Raw genomic sequence first — 25,159 nt, 5'->3', positions numbered from 1 at the left:
ATCTGGCAGCTCATGTTAGTATAGTTTAGACTGACAGAATTACCATGAAAAATCAGCATGAGGAAACTAGTAAGCCACAAAGTCACCAATACTGCTTTTCAACAGTTTGTGTAAATGACTGATGACAAGACAAAGGTAGCACATCCCAAATTGAGTGGACAAAGACAAAATACTAATTTCACCTGTTGATTTTTGTTCACGTCACACTAGAAAAACCCAGCGCATTTCAGAGCAGAGCCTTCATCACCAAGTTTGAATAAATTTAACAATGACATGAAAAATGACACACACATTGTACCATAACATAACGTATGCTGATGCCCATTTAATAAGAAATACTGCACAAAAAATATAAATCCTTGGGTTTTTATGTCATCAGCTTAACCTCTTCGAAAAAATTTAACCCTCACACTGCCTTAAGCTCCATGTCTGTTTGTTGTTGTAAAATCCGCTTTTTCTTTTTCACTTTACGCATCGGTCACGTGGTTCTCTGCTGTATAACTTGTGCCCCCTAGCGGTCATCACTAAGGCCTAGAGACAACAGGACACGGTATGTCTCTGCTTTTTTTTTCCTTTTTTGCAATCATCATCATCATTATCATCATCATTCCAACAACACCGCCACCACCACCATCAACATCAACATCACCATCAACATTGTCATCATCATCACTGCCACCGCCACCGTCAGCGTCGCTCTCGCCGATCGCAGTTGGAGCAGCAGAGCACAGCACGGCTCCTGCACAGGCTCACTCCACTGTTGGATCAGTAGGACAAGGTCTTGTGGTCCATCCACCCCGGGTTGAGCTCGCGCCACAGCCCGAAGGCGTTGTACGCGGACACGTCCACCACGTTGTGGAACACGGCCATGGGCCAGCGCCTGGTCATCCTCCTGCAGCTGTAGGCGGCCACCAGGTTGTCCAGGTTGTCCACGCCGCCCTTGTTGTTGTTGTACCTCAGCACGACGAGGGGCTTGCGGTCCCACCTGTCCTCGGCCACCGTGGCCCCCCCGTGGGCCGTGGTCAGCAGCAGCACGCTCCTGTCCTTCTTGGGCGCGTAGCAGACCAGGGTGGCTGGAGACCAGAATGGCTCCAGCCTGCCCACGACGGGCGGGCTGCCCCTGCCCTCCCCCGGGAGCAGCGGCGCGCGTCTCAGCCACCGGGCCAGCGGCTCCGCAGGGAGCTCGAGCTTGTTCTTGCACACGGTACCCACCAGGCTCACGTGCCGCTCGGCCAGCAGCCTCTGAGCCAGCGCGTACGAGGTGAAGAAGCTGTCGCACGTCACCGTGTGCCCACGCAGGCCCCGCGTCAGCTCCATCACCACTCGCTCGCCCTGCTTGGTCTCCGTCTCCCCCGAGGGGCCCTTGCCGGTGTACAGCTGCATTTTCCAGGCGTAGCTGGACCATGCGTCGCAAGCCACCCACGTCTTGATCCCGTACCTTGTGGGCTTGCTGGGCATGTATTGCCTGAATGGGCACCTGCCTGGGAGAGAGGGAGGAAGAGAGGTGAGGAGAGGAGAGGAGAGGGGTGTGGAGGAGAGGAGAGGACTAGAGGACGAGAGAACCCGTCCTCTTCTTCGTTTTCCTCGTCCGTTTCGGTGTCCTCGTCCTCTTCGCCCCACCCGTCGTCCTCGCCCCCATCGTCGTCGTCATCGTCCCTGTCTCCCCCCGCCGGCCCATTCCAGCCATGCGGAACGGGCCCTGCTCCTGCCCTCCCTGTTGGTGGGGGTGACCACGGAGTGCAGCATTTTCGGGGTGAAGAAGGCGCGGAAAGATGAGGCGGGGTCGGACACCAGGGATGCGATACATATACATATATATATGTAAACTAGGCAAAAAAAGTTCTGCACTGCTTTTTTCAGTCTATAATTTCTCCCCTTTATTTATACCCAATAGTGTTGTATCTTATACCGTTATACCTTATACCAGAAAGCCTGATTAGTCCCCTTTTCAATGAGAAAGAAGTTGTAAGGATTGTCAGTCGACTGGTATGACCAACATGGCTAAACATGTCCACCCCCCCCACCCTTTTTTTGAGGGGGGCAAAATCCCATTCAGTGTTTTTTTTTTTTTTTTTTTACAATAGGGTATAACTGTAAGGATGAGGCAACACAGCTAAACAGGTGGGAAGCACAATATTTTATTCATTTTCTACTGGACCTTAGTAGCGTTTGAAACTTCCATTTGCAGCAATAACAGCTTCACACCTCCTCCTCATGCTGATCCACTGAAAACACATTGAATGGGATTTTGGGGGGGGCATGTTTAGCCATGTTGGTCATACCAATCGATTGACAATCCTTACAACTTATTTCTCATTGAAAAGGGGACTAATCAGGCTTTCTAACGGTATAAAAGACAACACCAATCAGTATTGTTAAATGGGAGAAATGATCAACTGAAAAAATATTGCAGGGGATTTTGTCAAAAAAAAAAAAAATCCATTGCTTCCCACACAATTACTGGTGTCACTCATTGGAAAGAGGATGAATCAGGCTTTACAATGGTATAAGATACAACACTATTGGAGATAGATAGATAGATATACATATATATGTATATATACACTCTCTCTCTCTCCCCCTAATACTTCATAATCGCCTACTACATATGTTGTATTCACTGATGCGCTTAAGAATATTCATGTTCTGTGTTTATAAAAAAAATTGTTCTGTAAATAGTTCATTTACTATTGTGATCAAAAACATTGATCTGAAGCTCAATTCTGAGGCTGTTCTGTAAATACTTTTCTAATAAACAATAAATATAGCAACTTCTGATCGACCCGTATCAAGTTCAGGCTTAAAATAACGTACCGGTTAAGCCCCACCCATTTCCGGGCAAACCCCACCAACTTCCGGTCTAGGGCCCGCCCGCTCCGAGTACATATATGGTTACGGATAATTTAAATGGTTGAACAGATACAGATACAGATAGTGTTGTACAACCTCATCCTTAACTTTAATACAGAGAAAATATTTTGAGCATCACTATTGAGCTTTCAGATAATATATCCATATAGATATATATATCTATATGGATATATTTATATATCCATATAGATACATTTTATATGTCCATATAAATATATGCATATATTTATATTACTATTACTCTTTTACCCATTCCTTCTCTCAGATTTATTTTGTTTCTTGTTTAATTTATCTGTATGAACATCATCATCATTTCTTACCTTGGTCCATTCTTTACATTTCCTTTCTGGAAGCCAGGTGGGTGATCCTTAGACCAGTCACTTTGCATTGAAGCAACACTGCATACAGGCAAGGGTGGTCTGTACTGTTGGTGTGAACTTTAACACAGAGAAAACGGGAGGTTTAAAAAATGTATGGTAGTATGGCAGTTTTGGAAAATGGCAACTAGTAATTTAAAGTACATTTCTCTGCATAAACATCATCATCATTTTCCAGAGTTTTGAGCTGTAGAGCTTTGAGATGAAATGTCTTAAATCTTAGCTAGCATCACTATTGAACTCTCAGATAATATACATTTCTATTTCTATGACTCTTTCACCCATTCCTTGTCTTCTGTTTATTTTGTTTCTTCTTTAATTTACTGATATGAACATCATCATAATTTCTTACCTCTGTTTGTTCTTTACATTTCCTTCCCGGAAGCCAGGTGGGTGATCCTTAGACCAGTCACTTTGCATTGAAGCAACACTGCATACAGGCGGGGCTGGTCTGTACTGTTGGTGTGGGCTTTAACACAGAGAAAACAGAGGAGGCTTAAAAATGCAGTCCAAATCTAAACAAGTATGGTACTTTGGAAAATGGTAACTAGTAAATTAAAGCACATTTCTCTGCATGAGCATCATCATCATCATCATTTTCCAAAGTTTTGAGCTGTAGAGCTTTGAGATGAAATATGTCTGATATCTTATTTAGATACAGGTAAGGCTGGTCTGTGATGCTGATGTGGGCTTTAATACAGAGGAAGTATTTTGAGCATCACTTTATGATACACATTGAATTATGTTGTACATGTGTTAGTGGTAGGTGTGGAGTTAGTGGTGGAGCTAGGAGACAGGGTGAAGCTGACGTTCACATGGGAGGTTGGGTTAAATCCTGATCAGTACGCCAACTCAGCACACCTGCAGGAAGCCGTGAAAACACAGGAAAGTGCGCAAAGTAATGGCAGTGCTGGTGGTGTGGCTGCACTGGGACTCTGCTACACAACTTTAGTCTCTAGAGACAGTGTAGACCGGTTATGGATTTTGCTGCACACCCTGCTTTACACGTTTCTTTTGTTTTCACTTGTACCTTTATGTTAAAACTGAACTAAGGAACCACAACATCGTCTGAGCTAGCTGAGCTCTGGGCCCGACGTGAGGCAGAAAGGGGACGCCCAGAGGCAGCTGGTGGAGACGCCAGTCAGTTCAACTTGCAGAGACTGTGAGTAGCCCACCAAACCCCCTGGAGAGACAGTTTTTGCACACATGCAGGTAAGCGAGGCTTTTTTGTCACGTTGGACTGCTTTCGCACTGAGGGACAGAACTTGTTACGGCTACTAGAGCGGGGAAGCTAGCCGTACGGGTTAGGCATAGCGAGCCGTGTAGCTCTGGTCACAGCGTAACAATCACTATCAAGCTTTCAGACAATATGTACAAATTTATATTGATATGTTTATTGTTTATTGTTAAAAGGATCCCCATTAGCTGTCACAAAAGTAGGACGAGCTAATCTTCCTGGTGTCCGCAAGGGAAAGAAAAGAAAAAAAAAAATCACATTACAGTAGCAATGTAAAAGCAGTAAAACATTGTTGACAACATTATAAACATCGAAAATTATTCAGAATAAATTATTACAGCATTTCATTCATTATTATATTCATACAGTAAATATGTTCATTCCCCACTCAAAGATTTACATGATACAGTCTGAAGTGGTACTTGAAAGATATTTTGCTATTCATCTTTCGTATATTCAGTGGGCAATTATTCCAATGGTTGATGGCACGATAAATAACTGTTCTCTTTAAAAAAAAAAAGTTGATTTTGAGCGTGGTAACATTACCTGGCCTTCATCAGCTGATCTAGTCAAGTGAGAATGAACCTGGTCGCACCGAACAATTTGTTTATATAAGAAAATGGGCTGAAAAGAAAACAGTATTTCTGAAGAATTTAGTTACATTAAAAACCAGCCTTTTCTCTGTCGTTAACCGTGAGAGTTGACGGTGCATGCTGACAGCGTTTGTACTCATGGGACAATGCAATACTAACCTGGCAGCTCTGTTTTGGGCAGTTTGTAATTTCTTTATTTGACCTTCAGATGCAGATGAACATACAGGTGCACAATAACCCAGTCTCTTTCACCCATTTGTTGTATATTTATTTTGTTTCTTGCTTAATTTAACTGTATGAACATCGTCTTAATTTCTTACCTTGGTCCATTCTTTACATTTCCTTTCTGAAAGGCAGGTGGGTGATCCTTAGACCAGTCACTTTGCATTGAAACAACATTGGATATAGGCGAGGGTGGTCTGTACTGTTGGTGTGAGCTTTAACACAGAGAAAACAGAGGAGGTTTAAAAAATGTAGTCAAAATCTAAACAAGTATGGCAGTTTTGGAAAATGGTAAGTAGTAATTTAAAGTACATTTCTCTGCATAAACATCATCATCATTTTCCAGAGTTTTGAGCTGTAGAGCTTTGAGATGAAATATGTCTGATATCTTATTTAGATACAGGTAAGGCTGCTCTGTGCTCTTGATGTGGGCTTTAATAGAGAAAGTATTTTGAGCATCACTATTGAGCTTTCATGTAGTAAACATTTATATTACTATGACTCACCCATTCTTTGTCTTCTATTTATTTTGTTTCTTGTTTAATTCATCTGTATGAACGTCATCATAATTTCTTACCTTGGTCCATTTTTTACATTTCCTTCCTGGAAGCCAAGCTGGTGATCCTTAGACCGGTCACTTTGAATTGAAGCAACACTGGATACAGGCAACGGTGGTCTGTACTGTTGGTGTGAGCTTTAACACAGAGAAAAGAAGGGGATGTTTAAAAAATGTAGACACAATCAAAACAAGTATGACAGTTTTGGAAAATGTTAACTAGTAACTTAAAGTACATTTCTCTGCATAAACATCATCATCATTTTCCAGAGTTTAGAGCTGTAGAGCTTTGAGATGAAATATGTCTTAAATCTTAGCTAGCATCACTATTGAACTTTCAGATAATATACATTTATATTACTATCACTCTTTCACCTAGTGCTGTAGTACTCAAGATCGGTCTTGGTCTTGAGACCGGTCCCGAGACCACTTTTTGAGGGTCTTGGTCTCGTCTCAGAATTGAAGGCATTTTCACTCAGTCTTCTCTCGGTCTTGGACTGGGCAGACTCGCGATTTTTTTTTTATCAAGACTGGTCGAGACCAGGCTCTCACAACTGTGATAAGAGATATGCGATAAGAAAAAAACAAATCCAAATCCAATCTGTGAAAAGGGAAGGTAGAGATCTGCATGTACTTTTCCTTGACCTGGCTAATGCCTTTGGCTCTCTTCCCCATTCCCTCATCTGGACAGCCTTCGACTTCTATCATGTGCCTACTTCCAGGATTTGCAATTCTGCGTAACAACCAGAGAATACACAACAGCATGGCAACGACTGGAAATAGGGATAATGGCAGGATGTACCATCTCACCTCTAGCCTTCACCATGGCGATGGAGGTCATCATCTGGGCGTCCAAGTGGGTAGTTGGAGGAGAGAGGCTGCAGGGTGGTCAGCGGCTACCACCAATACGTGCCTACATGGACGACCTGACCACCCTGACCTCCACCGTGCCATGTACAAGGCAACTGCTGGGAAAACTTCAAGATAACATCTCATGGGCATGGATGGAGTTTAAGCCCAGCAAATCCTGAAGCATATTGATTGTTGGAGGGAAGTTGACAAACCAGAGATTCTATCTTGGGGAAACCCCCATCCCAGTGATATCGGAACTGTGGTGTCTGCAATTTGGACTGCTCCCCCGTCTGATGTGGCCTCTGACAATCTATGAGGTCCCAGTTACAAAGGTTGAAACACTGAAGAGAACAATCAGTTCCTATATTAAGAAGTGGCTTGGTCTTCCTCGATGCCTCAGCAACATTGCCTTGTACGGACGTGGTGCTTTGAGCCTGCCTGTCTCCAGCCTAACCGAGCAATACAAGTGCACCAAAGCGAGGCTGGAGATGACACTGTCGGAATCTCACAATGCAGCAATATGAACGGCAGCCCCCAGGTTGGCAACTGGGAGAAGGTGGATACTGTCGGAGGAGGTGGAGCAAGCAAAATCTGCTCTCAGGCACGGGGACATTGTCGGACACGTGCAACACGGAACAATGGGACTAGGATTCGGTGAAAGCCGACCAACGTGGAACAAGGCCTCTCCCACCGAAAGAAGAAAGATGGTTGTTGACGAGGTACGACATCAAGAGGAGGTGGAGAGACGCACAAAAGCAGTCTCACAGCCTAAACAGGGACAGTGGACTCGCTGGGAAAACCTGGAGCATCGCAAGCTCACATGGAGGGATGTCTGGGAGATGGAAGGAAGCAGGATCAGCTTCATCGTCAGAGCCACCTACGATGTTCTTCCAACCTCTAAAAACCTCCACCAATGGCTGGGTGAGGATCCCGCATGCACACTGTGCCAAACACCGGCAACGTTGAGACACATCTTAACTGGGTGCAAGACAAGTCTGTCCCAAGGAAGATACACCTGGCAGCACAACCAGATCCTGCAGCAGCTGGCGATCACCCTAGAAAGGAGGAGAACCATCTCTAACACACAACCCCCTCCGAGGCACAAGACCCCAAGCACTATTCCCTTCGTAAGGGCGGGTGATCGCCCAAATAAAACGGCGATAAGAGCCAGCTCCACACTCCTTGACCCAGCTCAGGACTGGAACATGCAGGTGGACCTGGATCACAAGCTAGTCTTTCCAACGGAAATAGCATCGACAACACTCAGGCCTGATCTCATCCTCTGGTCAACCTCCAAAAGACTTCTGTATATCGTGGAACTAACGGTACCCTGCTTCCCAGGGTACCGTTACGGAACGGAAAAGCCTGAAGTATGCGGAGATTGCGGCCCTGGCAGAACAGCGCAATTGGAGTACTAAGGTGTTCCCGGTGGAGGTTGGATGCAGGGGGTTTGTTTTGATAGTCCACAACCAGGCTTCTGAAGAGGATGGGAGTGAAGGGTCAGGCCTTCAGACAAACGGTGAAGGCACTGGCAGAGGCAGCTGACCGAGGCAGCAACTGGCTGTGGATCAAGAGGAAGGACACCAACTGGTCTGCGAAGTAACCCGGAAGAAGTAGTAACGGGAGGGAACATATCTGGGACGCCAGAAGATGTTGACATGCCTTTCGGAACTGTAGTGGAATTAAAGTGTCGAAACACTGATGAAGGAAGGACTCCACCCGAAGACCCGGAAGTACTACTTCTTCACCACTCAAGTCATCACCAAGAAGCTACACAAAGTGAGTACTCTAGGGATTGTACGAACTAGTCCTAAATGCACTACTGTGATAAGAAAAAAGAAAAGTGCAGCTGCTGCCTTCCCGGTGTCACACAGCCTTTGTGACACCTTGAGTGACACACCCCCTGAACACGAAGAGTGAATGAAGACTTTTCTAAGACCCATGCAAAAACTAAAAGAAAGTGTATCTTATTTCAGATGAAGGTGTATTAATCTCTTTACACTCATTATAAGCCATATTCACCCGATAAATCCAGATTAACATCTTATTTCAAGTTATAAACAACAAAAAGCCTTAATTGCTTGAAATTAGTCAAAATATAGCTGTCAAACCACCAAAATGCAAAATGTTTTGAATTTGCTTAAGTTAAGAACCCATGTTCGAGAAAGTTAACAAAAATACCTTGCTGAAATGGTATGTCAGGTTCTTTCACTTAGTTCATATAATTTAGACCTTATTCCTTTTTCTTTTAATTGTTCTTTATGAAATGACATATTTATCATTGCCTGTCAGGTCAATGCAGTTTTAAAAAGTATGATGGCATACTTTTTACAAGAAGTCAAACAACAAATTTCCTTAGATTTGAGATTTGTTTCATTGTGCTGGTTAGAAAACAACAGCAGAGTTTTGTTTTTGTTTTTGTTTATTTTTGCTGTTTCATTTGTTTAAAAGCAAAATTAGTTTAAAAGAGATACCTGCCATTTTGTTCTATTTTGTTATGATTTTTCTTTGATATATATACGGTCTTGGTCTTGTCTCGGTCCCGACCTCTAAATGTCTTGGTCTCAGTTGGTGCGGTCTTGACTACAACACTACTTTCTCCCATTCCTTGTCTTCTATTTATTTTGTTTCTTGTTTAATTTATCTGTATGAACATCACCATAATTTCTTACCTTGGTCCATTCTTTACATTTCCTTTCTGGAAGCCAATAGGGTGATCCGTAGACCAGTCACTTTGCATTGGAACAACACTGGATACAGGCGAGGGTGGTCTGTACTGTTGGTGTGGGCTTTAACACAGAGAAAACAGAGGAGGTTTAAAAAATGTATGGTAGTATGGTAGTTTTGGAAAATGGTAAGTAGTAATTGAAAGTACATTTCTCTGCATAAACGTCATCATCATTTTCCAGAGTTTTGAGCTGTAGAGCTTTGAAGTGAAATATGTCTTGAATCTTAGCTAGCATCACTATTGAACTTTCAGATAATATTTTTATTTCTATGACTCTTTCACCCATTCCTTGTCTTATATGTATTTTGTTTCTTCTTTAATTTACTGTTATGAACATGATCATAATTTCTTACCTGTGTTCGTTCTTTACATTTCCTTGCCAGAAGCCAAGTGGATGATCCTTAGACCAGTCACTTTGCATTGAAGCAACACTGCATACAGGCGGGGCTGGTCTGTACTGTTGGTGTGGGCTTTAACACAGAGAAAACAGGGGAGGTTTAAAAATACATTCCAAATCTAAACAAGTATGGTACTTCTGGAAAATGGTAAGTAGTAATTTAAAGAACATTTCTCTGCATGAGCATCATCATCATCATTTTCCAGAGTTTTGAGCTGTAGAGCTTTGAGATGAAATATGTCTGATATCTAATTTAGATAGAGGTAAGGCTGGTCTGTGCTGCTGATGTGGGCTTCAATACAGAGAAAATATTTTGAGCATCACTGTTATACACATTGAATTATGTTGTAGATGTGTTAGTGGTAGGTGTGGAGTTAGTGGTGGAGTTAGGAGTCAGGGTGAAGCTGACGTTCACATGGGAGGTTGGGTTAAATCCCGATTAGTATGCCAACTCAGCACACCTGCAGGAAGCTGTGAAAACACAGGAAAGTGCGCCAAGCAATGGCAGTGCTGGTTGTGTGGCTGCACCGGGACTCTGCTACACAACTTTAGTCTCTAGAGACAATGGAGACTGGTTATGGATTTTGCTGCACACCCTGCTTTACACGTTTCTTTTGTTTTCACTTGTACCTTTATGTTAAAACTGAACTAAGGAACCACAACATCGTCTGAGCTAGCTGAGCTCTGGGTCCGACGTGAGGCAGAAAGGGGACACCCAGAGGCAGCTGGTGGAGACACCAGTCAGTTCAACTTGCAGAGACTGTGAGTAGCCCACCAAACCCCCTGGAGAGACAGTTTTTGCATACATGCAGGTAAGCGAGGCTTTTTTGTCACGTTGGACTGCATTCACACTGAGGGACAGAACTTGTTACGGCTACTAGAGCGGGGAAGCTAGCCGTACGGGTTAGGCATAGCGAGCCGTGTAGCTCTGGTCACAGCGTAACAATCACTATCAAGCTTTCAGACAATATGTATAAATTTATATTAATATGTTTATTGTTTATTGTTAAAAGGAGCCCCATTAGCTGTCACAAAAGTAGGACGAGCTAGTCTTCCTGTTGTCCACAAGGGAAAGAAAAGAAAAAAAAAAATTACATAACAGTAGCAATGTAAAAGCAGTAAAACATTGTTGACAACATTATAAACATCAAAAATTATTCAGAATAAATTATTACAGCATTTCATTCATTATTACATTCATACAGTAAATATGTTCATTCCCCACTCACAGATTTACATGATACAGTCTTAAGTGGTACTTGAAAGATATTTTGCTATTCATCTTTCGTATATTCAGTGGGCAATTATTCCAATGGTTGATGGCACGATAAATAACTGTTCTCTTTAAAAAAAAATTGATTTTGGGCGTGGTAACATTACCTGGCCTTCATCAGCTGATCTAGTCAAGTGAGAATGAACCTGGTCAGACCGAACAATTTGTTTATGTAAGAAAATGGGCTGAAAAGAAAACACAGTATTTCTGAAGAATTTAGTTACATTAAAAACCAGCCTTCTCTCTGCCGTTAACCGTGAGAGTTGACGGTGCATGCTTGACAGCGTTTGTACTCATGGGACAATGCAATACTAACCTGGCAGCTCTGTTTTGGGCAGTTTGTAATTTCTTTAGTTGACCTTCAGATGCAGATGAACATACAGGTGCACAATAATCCAGTCTCTTTCACCCATTTGTTGCTGTATATTTATTTTGTTTCTTGCTTAATTTAACTGTATGAACATCGTCATAATTTCTTACCTTGGTCCATTCTTTACGTTTCCTTTCTGAAAGCCAGGTGGGTGATCCTTAGACCAGTCACTTTGCATTGAAACAACATTGGATACAGGCGAGGGTGGTCTGTACTGTTGGTGTGAGCTTTAACACAGGGAAAACAGAGGAGGTTTAAAAAATGTAGTCAAAATCTAAACAAGTATGGCAGTTTTGGAAAATGGTAAGTAGTAATTTAAAGTACATTTCTCTGCATAAACATCATCATCATTTTCCAGAGTTTTGAGCTGTAGAGCTTTGAGATGAAATATGTCTGATATCTTATTTAGATACAGATAAGGCTGCTCTGTGCTCTTGATGTGGGCTTTAATAGAGAAAGTATTTTGAGCATCACTATTGAGCTTTCATGTAGTAAACATTTATATTACTATGACTCACCCATTCTTTGTCTTCTATTTATTTTGTTTCTTGTTTAATTTATCTGTATGAACATCATCATAATTTCTTACCTTGGTCCATTTTTTACATTTCCTTCCTGGAAGCCAAGTTGGTGATCCTTAGACCAGTCACTTTGCATTGAAGCAACACTGGATACAGGCAAGGGTGGTCTGTACTGTTGGTGGGAGCTTTAACACAGAGAAAAGAAGGGGATGTTTAAAAAATGTAGACACAATCAAAACAAGTATGACAGTTTTGGAAAATGTTAACTAGTAACTTAAAGTACATTTCTCTGCATAAACATCATCATCATTTTCCAGAGTTTAGAGCTATAGAGCTTTGAGATGAAATATGTCTTAAATCTTAGCTAGCATCACTATTGAACTTTCAGATAATATTTTTGTTTCTATGACTCTTTCACCCATTCCTTGTCTTCTATTTATTTTGTTTCTTCTTAATTTATTGATATGAACATCATCATAATTTCTTACGTCTTTTCATTCTTTACATTTCCTTCCCAGAAGCCAAGTAGATGATCCTTAGACCAGTCACTTTGCATTGAAGCAACACTGCATACAGGCGGGGCTGGTCTGTACTGTTGGTGTGGGCTTTAACACAGAGAAAACAGGGGAGGTTTAAAAATGCAGTCCAAATCTAAACAAGTATGGTACTTTGGAAAATGGTAACTAGTAAATTAAAGCACATTTCTCTGCATGAGCATCATCATCATCATTTTCCAGAGTTTTGAGCTGTAGAGCTTTGAGATGAAATATGTCTGATATCTTTTTTAGATACAGGTAAGGCTGGTCTGTGCTGCTGATATGGGCTTTAATACAGAGAAAGTATTTTGAGCATCACTTTATGATACACATTGAATTATTTTGTACATGTGTTAGTGGTAGGTGTGGAGTTAGTGGTGGAGCTAGGAGACAGGGTGAAGCTGACGTTCACATGGGAGGTTGGGTTAAATCCCGATTAGTATGCTAACTCAGCACACCTGCAGGAAGTCGTGAAAACACAGGGAAGTGCGCCAAGCAATGGCAGTGCTGGTTGTGTGGCTGCACCGGGACTGTGCTACACAACTTTAGTCTCTAGAGACAATGGAGACTGGTTATGGATTTTGCTGCACACCCTGCTTTACACGTTTCTTTTGTTTTCACTTGTACCTTTATGTTAAAACTGAACTAAGGAACCACAACATCGTCTGAGCTAGCTGAGCTCTGGGCCCGACGTGAGGCAGAAAGGGGACGCCCAGAGGCAGCTGGTGGAGATGCCAGTCAATTCAACTTGCAGAGACTGTGAGTAGCCCACCAAACCCCCTGGAGAGACAGTTTTTGCACACATGCAGGTAAGCGAGGCTTTTTTGTCACGTTGGACTGCATTCGCACTGAGGGACAGAACTTGTTACGGCTACTAGAGCGGGGAAGCTAGCCGTACGGGTTAGGCATAGCGAGCCGTGTAGCTCTGGTCACAGCGTAACGATCACTATCAAGCTTTCAGACAATATGTACAAATTTATATTAATATGTTTATTGTTTATTGTTAAAAGGAGCCCCATTATCTGTCACAAAAGTAGGACGAGCTAGTCTTCCTGGTGTCCACAAGGGAAAGAAAAGAAAAAAAAAATCACATAACAGTAGCAATGTAAAGCAGTAAAACATTGTTGACAACATTATAAACATCATCAAAAATTATTCAGAATAAATTATTACAGCATTTCATTCGTTATTACATTCATACAGTAAATATGTTCATTCCCCACTCACAGATTTACATGATACAGTCTTAAGTGGTACTTGAAAGATATTTTGCTATTTATCTTTCGTATATTCAGTGGGCAATTATTCCAATGGTTGATGGCACGATAAATAACTGTTCTCTTTAAAAAAAAAAAAAAAAAGATTTTGGGCGTGGTAACATTACCTGGCCTTCATCAGCTGATCTAGTCAAGTGAGAATGAACCTGGTCGCACCGAACAATTTGTTTATGTAAGAAAATGGGCTGAAAAGAAAACACAGTATTTCTGAAGAATTTAGTTGCATTAAAAACCAGCCTTCTCTCTGCCGTTAACCGTGAGAGTTGACGGTGCATGCTGACAGCGTTTGTACTCATGGGACAATGCAATACTAACCTGGCAGCTCTGTTTTGGGCAGTTTGTAATTTCTTTATTTGACCTTCAGATGCAGATGAACATACAGGTGCACAATAACCCAGTCTCTTTCACCCATTTGTTGTTGTATATTTATTTTGTTTCTTGCTTAATTTAACTGTATGAACATCGTCTTAATTTCTTACCTTGGTCCATTCTTTACATTTCCTTTCTGAAAGGCAGGTGGGTGATCCTTAGACCAGTCACTTTGCATTGAAACAACATTGGATACAGGCGAGGGTGGTCTGTACTGTTGGTGCGGACTTTAATACAGAGAAAACAGAGGAGGTTTAAAAAATGTAGTCAAAATCTAAACAAGTATGGCAGTTTTGGAAAATGGTAAGTAGTAATTTAAAGTACATTTCTCTGCATAAACATCATCATCATTTTCCAGAGTTTTGAGCTGTAGAGCTTTGAGATGAAATATGTCTGATATCTTATTTAGATACAGGTAAGGCTGCTCTGTGCTCTTGATGTGGACTTTAATAGAGAAAGTATTTTGAGCATCACTATTGAGCTTTCATGTAGTAAACATTAATATTACTATGACTCACCCATTCTTTGTCTTCTATTTATTTTGTTTCTTGTTTAATTTATCTGTATGAACATCATCATAATTTCTTACCTTGGTCCATTTTTTACATTTCCTTCCTGGAAGCCAAGTTGGTGATCCTTAGACCGGTCACTTTGCATTGAAGCAACACTGGATACAGGCAACGGTGGTCTGTACTGTTGGTGTGAGCTTTAACACAGAGAAAAGAAGGGGATGTTTAAAAAATGTAGACACAATCAAAACAAGTATGACAGTTTTGGAAAATGTTAACTAGTAACTTAAAGTACATTTCTCTGCATAAACAACATCATCATTTTCCAGAGTTTAGAGCTGTAGAGCTTTGAGATGAAATATGTCTTAAATCTTAGCTAGCATCACTATTGAACTTTCAGATAATATACATTTATATTACTATCACTCTTTCACCTAGTGTTGTAGTACTCAAGATCGGTCTTGGTCTTGAGACCGGTCCCGAGACCACTTTTTGAGGGTCTTGGTCTCGTCTCAGAATTGAAGGCATTTTCACTCAGTCTTCTCTCGGTCTTGGACTGGGCGGACTCGCGATTTTTTTTTTTATCAAGACTGGTCGAGACCAGGCTCTCACTACTGTGATAAGAGATATGTGATAAGAAAAAAACAAATCCAAATCCAATCTGTGAAAAGGGAAGGTAGAGATCTGCATGTACTTTTCCTTGACCTGGCTAATGCCTTTGGCTCTCTTCCCCATTCCCTCATCTGGACAGCCTTCGACTTCTATCATGTGCCTACTTCCAGGATTTGCAATTCTGCGTAACAACCAGAGAATACACAACAGCATGGCAACGACTGGAAATAGGGATAATGGCAGGATGTACCATCTCACCTCTAGCCTTCACCATGGCGATGGAGGTCATCATCTGGGCGTCCAAGTGGGTAGTTGGAGGAGAAAGGCTGCAGGGTGGTCAGCGGCTACCACCAATACGTGCCTACATGGACGACCTGACCACCCTGACCTCCACCGTGCCATGTACAAGGCAACTGCTGGGAAAACTTCAAGATAACATCTCATGGGCATGGATGGAGTTTAAGCCCAGCAAATCCTGAAGCATATTGATTGTTGGAGGGAAGTTGACAAACCAGAGATTCTATCTTGGGGAAACCCCCATCCCAGTGATATCGGAACTGAGGTGTCTGCAATTTGGACTGCTCCCCCATCTGATGTGGCCTCTGACAATCTATGAGGTCCCAGTTACAAAGGTTGAAACACTGGAGAGAACAATCAGTTCCTATATTAAGAAGTGGCTTGGTCTTCCTCGATGCCTCAGCAACATTGCCTTGTACGGACGTGGTGCTTTGAGCCTGCCTGTCTCCAGCCTTACCGAGCAATACAAGTGCACCAAAGCGAGGCTGGAGATGACACTGTCGGAATCTCACGATGCAGCAATATGAACGGCAGCCCCCAGGTTGGCAACTGGGAGGAAGTGGATACTGTCGGAGGCGGTGGAGCAAGCAAAATCTGCTCTCAGGCACGGGGACATTGTCGGACACGTGCAACACGGAACAATGGGACTAGGATTTGGTGAAAGCCGACCAACGTGGAACAAGGCCTCTCCCACTGAAAGGAGAGGATCCCGCGTGCACACTGTGCCAAACACTGGCAACGTTGAGACACATCCTAACTGGGTGCAAGACAAGTCTGTCCCAAGGAAGATACACCTGGCAGCACAACCAGATCCTGCAGCAGCTGGCGATCACCCTAAAAAGGAGGAGAACCATCTCTAACACACAACCCCCTCCGAGGCACGAGACCCCAAGCACTATTCCCTTCGTAAGGGCGGGTGATCGCCCAAATAAAACGGCGATAAGAGCCAGCTCCACACTCCTTGACCCAGCTCAGGACTGGAACATGCAGGTGGACCTGGATCACAAACTAGTCTTTCCAACGGAAATAGCATCGACAACACTCAGGCCTGATCTCATCCTCTGGTCAACCTCCAAAAGACTTCTGTATATTGTGGAACTAACGGTACCCTGGGAAGCAGCCATTGAAGAAGCGTACAAACGGAAAAGCCTGAAGTATGCGGAGATAGCGGCCCTGGCAGAACAGCGCAATTGGAGTACTAAGGTGTTCCCGGTGGAGGTTGGATGCAGGGGGTTTGTTTTGATAGTCCACAACCAGGCTTCTGAAGAGGATGGGAGTGAAGGGTCAGGCCTTCAGACAAACGGTGAAGGCACTGGCAGAGGCAGCTGACCAAGGCAGCAACTGGCTGTGGATCAAGAGGAAGGACACCAACTGGTCTGCGAAGTAACCCGGAAGAAGTAGTAACGGGAGGGAACATATCTGGGACGCCAGAAGATGTTGACACGCCTTTCGGAAGTGTAGTGGAATTAAAGTGTCGAAACACTGATGAAGGAAGGACTCCACCCGAAGACCCGGAAGTACTACTTCTTCACCACTCAAGTCATCACCAAGAAGCTACAAAGTGAGTACTCTAGGGATTGTACGAACTAGTCCTAAATGCACTACTGTGGTAAGAAAAAAGAAAAGTGCAGCTGCTGCCTTCCCGGTGTCACACAGCCTTTGTGACACCTTGAGTGACACACCCCCTGAACACAAAGAGTGAATGAAGACTTTTCTAAGACCCATGCAAAAATTAAAAGAAAGTGTATCTTATTTCAGATGAAGGTGTATTAATCTCTTTACACTCATTATAAGCCATATTCACCCGATAAATCCAGATTAACATCTTATTTCAAGATATAAACAACAAAAAGCCTTAATTGCTTGAAATTAGTCAAAATATAGCTGTCAAACCACCAAAATGCAAAATGTTTTCAATTTGCTTAAGTTAAGAACCCATGTTCGAGAAAGTTAACAAAAATACCTTGCTGAAATGGTATGTCAGGTTCTTTCACTTAGTTCATATAATTTAGGCCTTATTCCTTTTTCTTTTAATCATTCTTTATGAAATGACATATTTATCATTGCCTGTCAGGTCAATGCAGTTTTAAAAAGTAGGATGGCATACTTTTTACAAGAAGTCAAACAACAAATTTCCTTAGATTTGAGATTTGTTTCATTGTGCTGGTTAGAAAACAACAGCAGAGTTTTGTTTTTGTTTTTGTTTACTTTTGCTGTTTCATTTGTTTAAAAGCAAAATTAGTTTAAAAGAGATACCTGCCATTTTGTTCTATTTTGTTATGATTTTTCTTTGATATATACGGTCTTGGTCTTGTCTCGGTCCCGACCTCGAAATGTCTTGGTCTCAGTTGGTGCGGTCTTGACTACAACACTACTTTCTCCCATTCCTTGTCTTCTATTTATTTTGTTTCTTGTTTAATTTATCTGTATGAACATCACCATTATTTCTTACCTTGGTCCATTCTTTACATTTCCTTTCTGGAAGCCAATAGGGTGATCCGTAGACCAGTCACTTTGCATTGAAACAACACTGGATACAGGCGAGGGTGGTCTGTACTGTTGGTGTGGGCTTTAACACAGAGAAAACAGAGGAGGTTTAAAAAATGTATGGTAGTATGGTAGTTTTGGAAAATGGTAAGTAGTAATTTAAAGTACATCATCATTTTCCAGAGTTTTGAGCTGTAGAGCTTTGAGATGAAATATGTCTTAAATCTTAGCTAGCATCACTATTGAACTTTCAGATAACATACATTTCTATTTCTATGACTCTTTCACCCATTCCTTGTCTTCTATTTATTTTGTTTCTTCTTTAATTTATTGATATGAACATCATCATAATTTCTTACCTGTGTTCGTTCTTTACATTTCCTTGCCAGAAGCCAAGTGGATGATCCTTAGACCAGTCACTTTGCATTGAAGCAACACTGCATACAGGCGGGGCTGGTCTGAACTGTTGGTGTGGGCTTTAACACAGAGAAAAGAAGGGGAGGTTTAAAAATGCAGTCCAAATCTAAACAAGTATGGCAGTTTTGGAAAATGGTAAGTAGTAATTGAAAGTACATTTCTCTGCATAAACATCATCATCATTTTCCAGAGTTTTGAGCTGTAGAGCTTTGAGATGAAATATGTCTGATATCTTTTTTAGATAGAGGTAAGGCTGGTCTGTGCTGCTGATGTGGGCTTTAATACAGAGAAAATATTTTGAGCATCACTGTGATACACATTGAATTATGTTGTACATGTGTTAGTGGTAGGTGTGGAGTTAGTGGTGGAGCTAGGAGACAGGGTGAAGCTGACGTTCACATTGGAGGTTGGGTTAAATCCCGATTAGTATGCCAACTCAGCACACCTGCAGGAAGCCGTGAAAACACAGGAAAGTGCGCCAAGCAATGGCAGTGCTGGTTGTGTGGCTGCACTGGGACTCTGCTACACAACTTTAGTCTGTAGAGACAATGGAGACTGCTTACGGATTTTGCTGCACACCCTGCTTTACACGTTTCTTTTGTTTTCACTTGTACCTTTATGTTAAAACTGAACTAAGGAACCACAACATCGTCTGAGCTAGCTGAGCTCTGGGCCCGACGTGAGGCAGAAAGGGGACGCCCAGAGGCAGCTGGTGGAGACGCCAGTCAGTTCAACTTGCAGAGACTGAGTAGCCCACCAAACCCCCTGGAGAGACAGTTTTTGCACACATGCAGGTAAGTGAGGCTTTTTTGTCACGTTGGACTGCTTTCGCACTGAGGGACAGAACTTGTTACGGCTACTAGAGCGGGGAAGCTAGCCGTACGGGTTAGGCATAGCGAGCCGTGTAGCTCTGGTCACAGCGTAACAATCACTATCAAGCTTTCAGACAGTATGTACAAATTTATATTAATATGTTTATTGTTTATTGTTAAAAGGATCCCCATTAGCTGTCACAAAAGTAGGACGAGCTAGTCTTCCTGTGTCCACAAGGGAAAGAAAAGAAAAAAAAAATCACATAACAGTAGCAATGTAAAAGCAGTAAAACATTGTTGACAACATTATAAACATCATCAAAAATTATTCAGAATAAATTATTACAGCATTTCATTCATTATTACATTCATACAGTAAATATGTTCATTCCCCACTCACAGATTTACATGATACAGTCTTAAGTGGTACTTGAAAGATATTTTGCTATTCAGCTTTCGTATATTCAGTGGGCAATTATTCCAATGGTTGATGGCACGATAAATAAATGTTCTCTTTAAAAAAAAATTGATTTTGGGCGTGGTAACATTACCTGGCCTTCATCAGCTGATCTAGTCAAGTGAGAATGAACCTGGTCGCACCGAACAATTTGTTTATATAAGAAAATGGGCTGAAGAGAAAACACAGTATTTCTGAAGAATTTAGTTACATTAAAAACCAGCCTTCTCTCTGCCGTTAACCGTGAGAGTTGACGGTGCATGCTGACAGCGTTTGTACTCATGGGACAATGCAATACTAACCTGGCAGCTCTGTTTTGGGCAGTTTGTAATTTCTTTAGTTGACCTTCAGATGCAGATGAACATACAGGTGCACAATAACCCAGTCTCTTTCACCCATTTGTTGTTGTATATTTATTTTGTTTCTTGCTTAATTTAACTGTATGAACATCGTCATAATTTCTTACCTTGGTCCATTCTTTACATTTCCTTTCTGAAAGGCAGGTGGGTGATCCTTAGACCAGTCACTTTGCATTGAAACAACATTGGATACAGGTGAGGGTGGTCTGTACTGTTGGTGTGGACTTTAACACAGAGAAAACAGAGGAGGTTTAAAAATGTAATCCAAATCTAAACAAGTATGGCAGTTTTGGAAAATGGTAAGTAGTAATTTAAAGTACATTTCTCTGCATAAACATCATCATCATTTTCCAGAGTTTTGAGCTGTAGAGCTTTGAGATGAAATATGTCTGATATCTTATTTAGATACAGGTAAGGCTGCTCTGTGCTCTTGATGTGGACTTTAATACAGAGAAAGTATTTTGAGCATCACTATCGCGCTTTCAGGTAATAAACATTTATATTACTATGACTCTTTCACCCATTTTTTGTCTTCTATTTATTTTGTTTCTTGTTTAATTTATCTGTATGAACATCATCATAATTTCTTACCTTGGTCCATTCTTTCCATTTCCTTCCTGGAAGCTAAGTGGATGATCCTTAGACCAGTCGCTTTGCATTGAAGCAACATTGGATACAGGCGAGGGTGGTCTGTACTGTTGGTGTGGGCTTTAACACAGACAAAAGAAGGGGATGTTTAAAAAATGGAGACAATCAAAACAAGTATGGCAGTTTTGGAAAATGGTAACTAGTAACTTAAAGTACATTTCTCTGCATATATATCATCATTTTCCAGAGTTTTGAGCTGTAGAGCTTTGAGATGAAATATGTCTGATATCTTATTTAGATACAGGTAAGGCTGGTCTGTGCTGCTGATGTGGGCTTTAATACAGAGAAAATATTTTGAGCATCACTGTTATGATACACATTGAATTATGTTACTGTATGAACATCATCATAATTTCTTACCTTGGTTCATTCTTTACATTTCCTTTCCAGAAGCCAGGTGGATGATCCTTAGACCAGTCACTTTGTATTGAAACAACACTGGATACAGGTGAGGGTGGTCTGTACTGTTGTTGTGGGCTTTAACACAGAAAAAATAGGGGAGGTTTAAAAAATGTAGTCAAAATCTAATCAAGACTGGTAGTACTGGAAAGCGGTAACTAGTAAAGTAAAGTGAGCTACATTTTTGAATCTTCTACAACAGAAATGCAGAATGAGAATATAAATGCCACCCCAGCTGGCATTTTAACATTTATTCAACACTGAATCAACATCATAACTCATGGGTGAATCAATGTTGAATTTGGTTTTGATTTTGCAAAGCGAATCAGCGTTGATATTGTGATGTTGTTTCAACATGAGTGAACCAATGTTGAAGGCCCAACAGTGAATTAATATAGAAAATTCCCCGCGGAAATTTAGAGAGTGCCTCGGGGGCCGCGCGTCTGAATCACTAAAAAGTAAGGAGAAACTGCATGGTAACCCACCAGCCCTATGCTGTTTATAGGTTGTGTAGTGTTGTCACTTTTGCCCAGGTGGGGAGTTGAACCCTGGTCTCCTGCATGGCAGGCAGAAAGCTTATCTGCTGGACTACTGCTGCTTCTGTGGGCTGAGCCAGAAATGAGGCTCTATAAAGTGTGTGAGCACACTGCATGAGTGACAGCGGTGCTTGGCAGAAAAATGTCTAAAAGTACTGGTCAAACAAATGCTTTTTTCTCAATGACAGTACCGAGCGGAAAATCAAAGGTATCATGAGAAAGGTAACGCTTTGGGCTTTCAAACTGTGTCAAAATTATTTGCCAACTCCCCAAAATGCCCGAGATTTGGCTAGTTAAAAAAGTGTGTGTTTCTCCTTCTCTCCCCAGCTGGTGGGTTCCAGGTATAATGGGAGTCAATGGGGGAGAGAGCTGGCACTCCTGCCTTGTCAAGTGTCACCGTGTAAAAAGTATATGTTGCTTTGCTTTTCTAGTTACATTTTTCAAAGCAGAACTATTTTCCTACTACTGACAGTTTCTGGTGTATTGCAGTCGGGTACAGTGGGGTGTTTTCCTATAATATGCAGAGTCTGGTCAAGTCCTGTCCCAGCTGGCACCAATAGGTTTATTCAACCTATTGGCCTCTTCCACCCAGCTGGCATTTTAACATTTATTCAACACTGCATCAACATCATAACTCATGGGTGAATCAATGTTCAGTGTCTTACGTTTCAACATGAGTGAACTAATGTTGAAGGCACAACAGTGAATTAATATTGAATTAAGAATTAACATCAAGTTTCAATGTCTTAAGATATTGAAACAACATCACAATATCAACAACATCACAATATCGCTGATTCGCTTTGCAAAATCAACACTTAATTCAATATTAATTCACTGTTGTGCCTTCAACATTAGTTCACTCATGTTGAAACAACATCACAATATCAACGCTGATTCGCTTTGCAAAATCAAAACCAAATTCAACATTGATTCACCCATGAGTTATGATGTTGATTCAGTGTTGAATAAATGTTAAAATGCCAGCTGGGTGGAAGAGGCCAATAGGTTGAATAAACATACAGATCTTGTGTAAATTTCAATGTTGATTTATTGATAGGTTGTCAACGTTTCCGCAATTGTTAGCTTTATATTATTTCTACATTGTTTCAATGTAGAAACAACAACTGACATGTTTTAAATTATATTTCAATGTTGAACGTCGGTTTAATGCCAGCTGGGACTCTTAGTGATTTCCCCAGTTCCCCTTTTAGACACTGAGCAATTGTAGTCCACTTACATGTCAGTTTTTGAGCGCCTGCCATGATTTTTCGACACAGTGGTTTCATTGCCCGCCATGTGCTTTCCAGCGTGATTTCTCACAGAGTTTGTAGCCATGTCCGCCATCACTTCTCACTCGACAGCTGGGGCCCAGATGTAAGTTTCCTCTCCTCGTTGTCACCAGACAGTAGTTTTACGGCAGCAGCAGAGTCCTCTGGTCGAGTCTTCCTACTGTTTTCTAGACAGGCCTGTTGTGTCCACTCTGTACTCCCTTCAGAGTGCAGGCCATGTGCCTTTATCTCACTCCACACTGACTCATATCATCTCTTTCTCTAGACAAACTCACTGCTGGGCCCTAAACGAAAAATACAGAACATGTTATAGGCAGTAACCACAATTAGCCGTTAATGGCATTGTGGCTGGAAGATCGACACCAAACCAAAAGGCTTAGAGCCAAAAGGCAACTAACCTGTCAGTTCAGAGCCAGCCGTGTTGAAAAGACGTGAATAACTGTTACCCACCACTCACACAGACTCTCTGTTTGTGACTCATGTAGCTTCCTGTACACGTTCCTTTGCAGGATGCACTCACACAAATGCCAGCGCATGTTGCGCATCTTCCTGTAAACTGGGCTGAAAACGAAAGTTAAGTGGATGTTTGGGTGAGCTTGTTGTTAACTCAGCTCAGTGTTAGCCGTTGCCTCTCTGACTGAGTCACTCTATTTTGAATCAGTCTCCCTCACTGAATCACCGAACCCTGTTCAGACACCAAAAGTGCCGGGAAAACATGGGGGAAAACATGGGGTACATCCCCTGGATGCATGGATAGTAAGTTTACTGCACCCTTTAGGATTTCAATGTGTCATAGTTCCCTCTTCAACAGCGCTGTAGTTAAACCACTGGAAAGATCTGTGGTTTAACACCCACACATAACTTTGGAGCAGGTAACATTTCATTTCTCCGATTGATGTGAAATCAGTAAAGTTTGTAGTCTGGGTGAGATTCAGGTATATAATACAGTTTCCAAACAGCAAAGCTGAAGCAGATGATCCACATTTTGATTTTGATGCTTTAGCATACTCAGCATAACATGACAATATAAAAAGCTTGACTTTAGCAGCGTAATGATTTACCTTCTCCAAAAATGTTTACTGTAGTATTACCAACATGCTGCATAACTACCTACATACTGTAAGGATTGTGGCCATCTAAATACACATATATTAAATTAGAGTGCTTCGTTTAGCTCAGCTCCTGGTGCCCATTTAAGAGTTCAGGTTCATTAACCTATATACAGAATCTGTACTGCTGTTATACACACACACACACACACACACACACACACACCGGTATTGGGGTATATGAAAAATTCATATCATAAAAAAAAAATAAATAAAAAAATAACACCGGTATTCGGTATGAATTGGTATACTGCCCAGCACTACTTGTACCCACCATCATGCCCCCAAAAGACCTCAATTAATAGTAAAAATAATACATGCATGCAGGGCCGGAGTGGGACTCATTTTCAGCCCTGGAGTTTCATGCCTCAGACCGGCCCACTTGAGATCACAACCTATTATTATTAAAATCATGTAATTATAACCTTACATGTTAAGTCTACAATAGCGCACTATTCTGTAAAGCCTTGTAATTCAGTGTATTTTTCTAAAATATTTCCAATTCAGTGCAAGTAAGGATTGCTTCACAGTGTAGATTTATTTCAACATGACTGCACATCTCCAACATTCAAATAAGTGTTCACAGATATCCAAACCTTAAAAATGAAATAAAAGAATAAATAAAAATTATTAAATATTAAATTTAAAAAATAATATAAAAAGTGTTGTACTTTCTAATAGCACTATCATCTTTTTCCTCTGCAAGGAAACAGTTCCATCACAACTTAAATTTCACAAATATGAGAACATGAGGGCAAATCTCCAACACTATTCTTTACAACATCAGAATGTCCTTTGACATCAACATCTTGCCTTACCTGTTTCATCATCCTCATTTGTCGTTTCAAATCGCGAGCTCGCTTTAGTGAAAAGTTGCCAATTTTAGCACATTTGGCTGTATCTGTTTCCAGAGCTTTCCTCTTTTTAATTCTTGCCTTCACCGTGCCAGCCTTGCTCTTTCTATTTTCCATCTTTCAAACACCACTGATCGAGTGCCAAGGAACACTGAAGTTGTAGCTGGCTGGTTCATGGTGACCAATACCTCA

At 41.6% G+C, this 25,159-nt stretch overlaps 2 protein-coding genes and 1 long non-coding RNA gene across 5 annotated transcripts in view; 1 reads left to right on the top strand and 2 right to left on the bottom strand.

Moving 5' to 3' along the window:
- The window catches only part of LOC115362230 (NLR family CARD domain-containing protein 3-like), a 90,265-nt gene that overhangs the window by 42,426 nt on the left and 22,680 nt on the right, over positions 1-25,159 (bottom strand). The gene's annotated exons all lie outside the window — the stretch shown is intronic.
- Positions 1-25,159, top strand: part of LOC115362233 (uncharacterized) — a 39,953-nt gene that overhangs the window by 10,280 nt on the left and 4,514 nt on the right. The window lies entirely within an intron of this gene.
- LOC115362231 (filaggrin-2-like) lies at positions 186-23,451 on the bottom strand. 3 transcript variants are annotated; one of them, XM_030056084.1, is made up of 17 exons: positions 23,403-23,451; positions 22,953-23,288; positions 20,721-20,837; positions 20,237-20,353; positions 18,444-18,560; positions 18,050-18,166; positions 14,769-14,885; positions 14,290-14,406; positions 12,486-12,602; positions 12,066-12,182; positions 11,587-11,703; positions 9,790-9,906; positions 9,381-9,497; positions 5,878-5,994; positions 3,601-3,717; positions 3,192-3,308; positions 186-1,481 (listed from the first exon to the last, which is right to left on the bottom strand). In XM_030056084.1, the coding sequence occupies exons 2-17, from the start codon at positions 23,057-23,059 to the stop codon at positions 605-607; spliced, it is 2,622 nt and encodes an 873-aa protein (XP_029911944.1). In that variant the 5' UTR covers positions 23,060-23,288; positions 23,403-23,451; the 3' UTR covers positions 186-604. The 3 variants fall into 3 exon arrangements, with proteins under 3 accessions (XP_029911944.1, XP_029911945.1, XP_029911946.1); XM_030056086.1 differs by lacking the exon at positions 186-1,481 and adding an exon at positions 1,641-1,714; XM_030056085.1 differs by lacking the exons at positions 3,192-3,308; positions 3,601-3,717; positions 5,878-5,994.

The sequence above is a fragment of the Myripristis murdjan genome, chromosome 7, assembly GCF_902150065.1.
Source record: "Myripristis murdjan chromosome 7, fMyrMur1.1, whole genome shotgun sequence".
Classification (NCBI taxonomy): Eukaryota; Metazoa; Chordata; class Actinopteri; order Holocentriformes; family Holocentridae; genus Myripristis; species Myripristis murdjan.
Note: the sequence above shows the minus strand (reverse complement) of the source record. Positions and strands in the feature narration are given on the sequence as shown.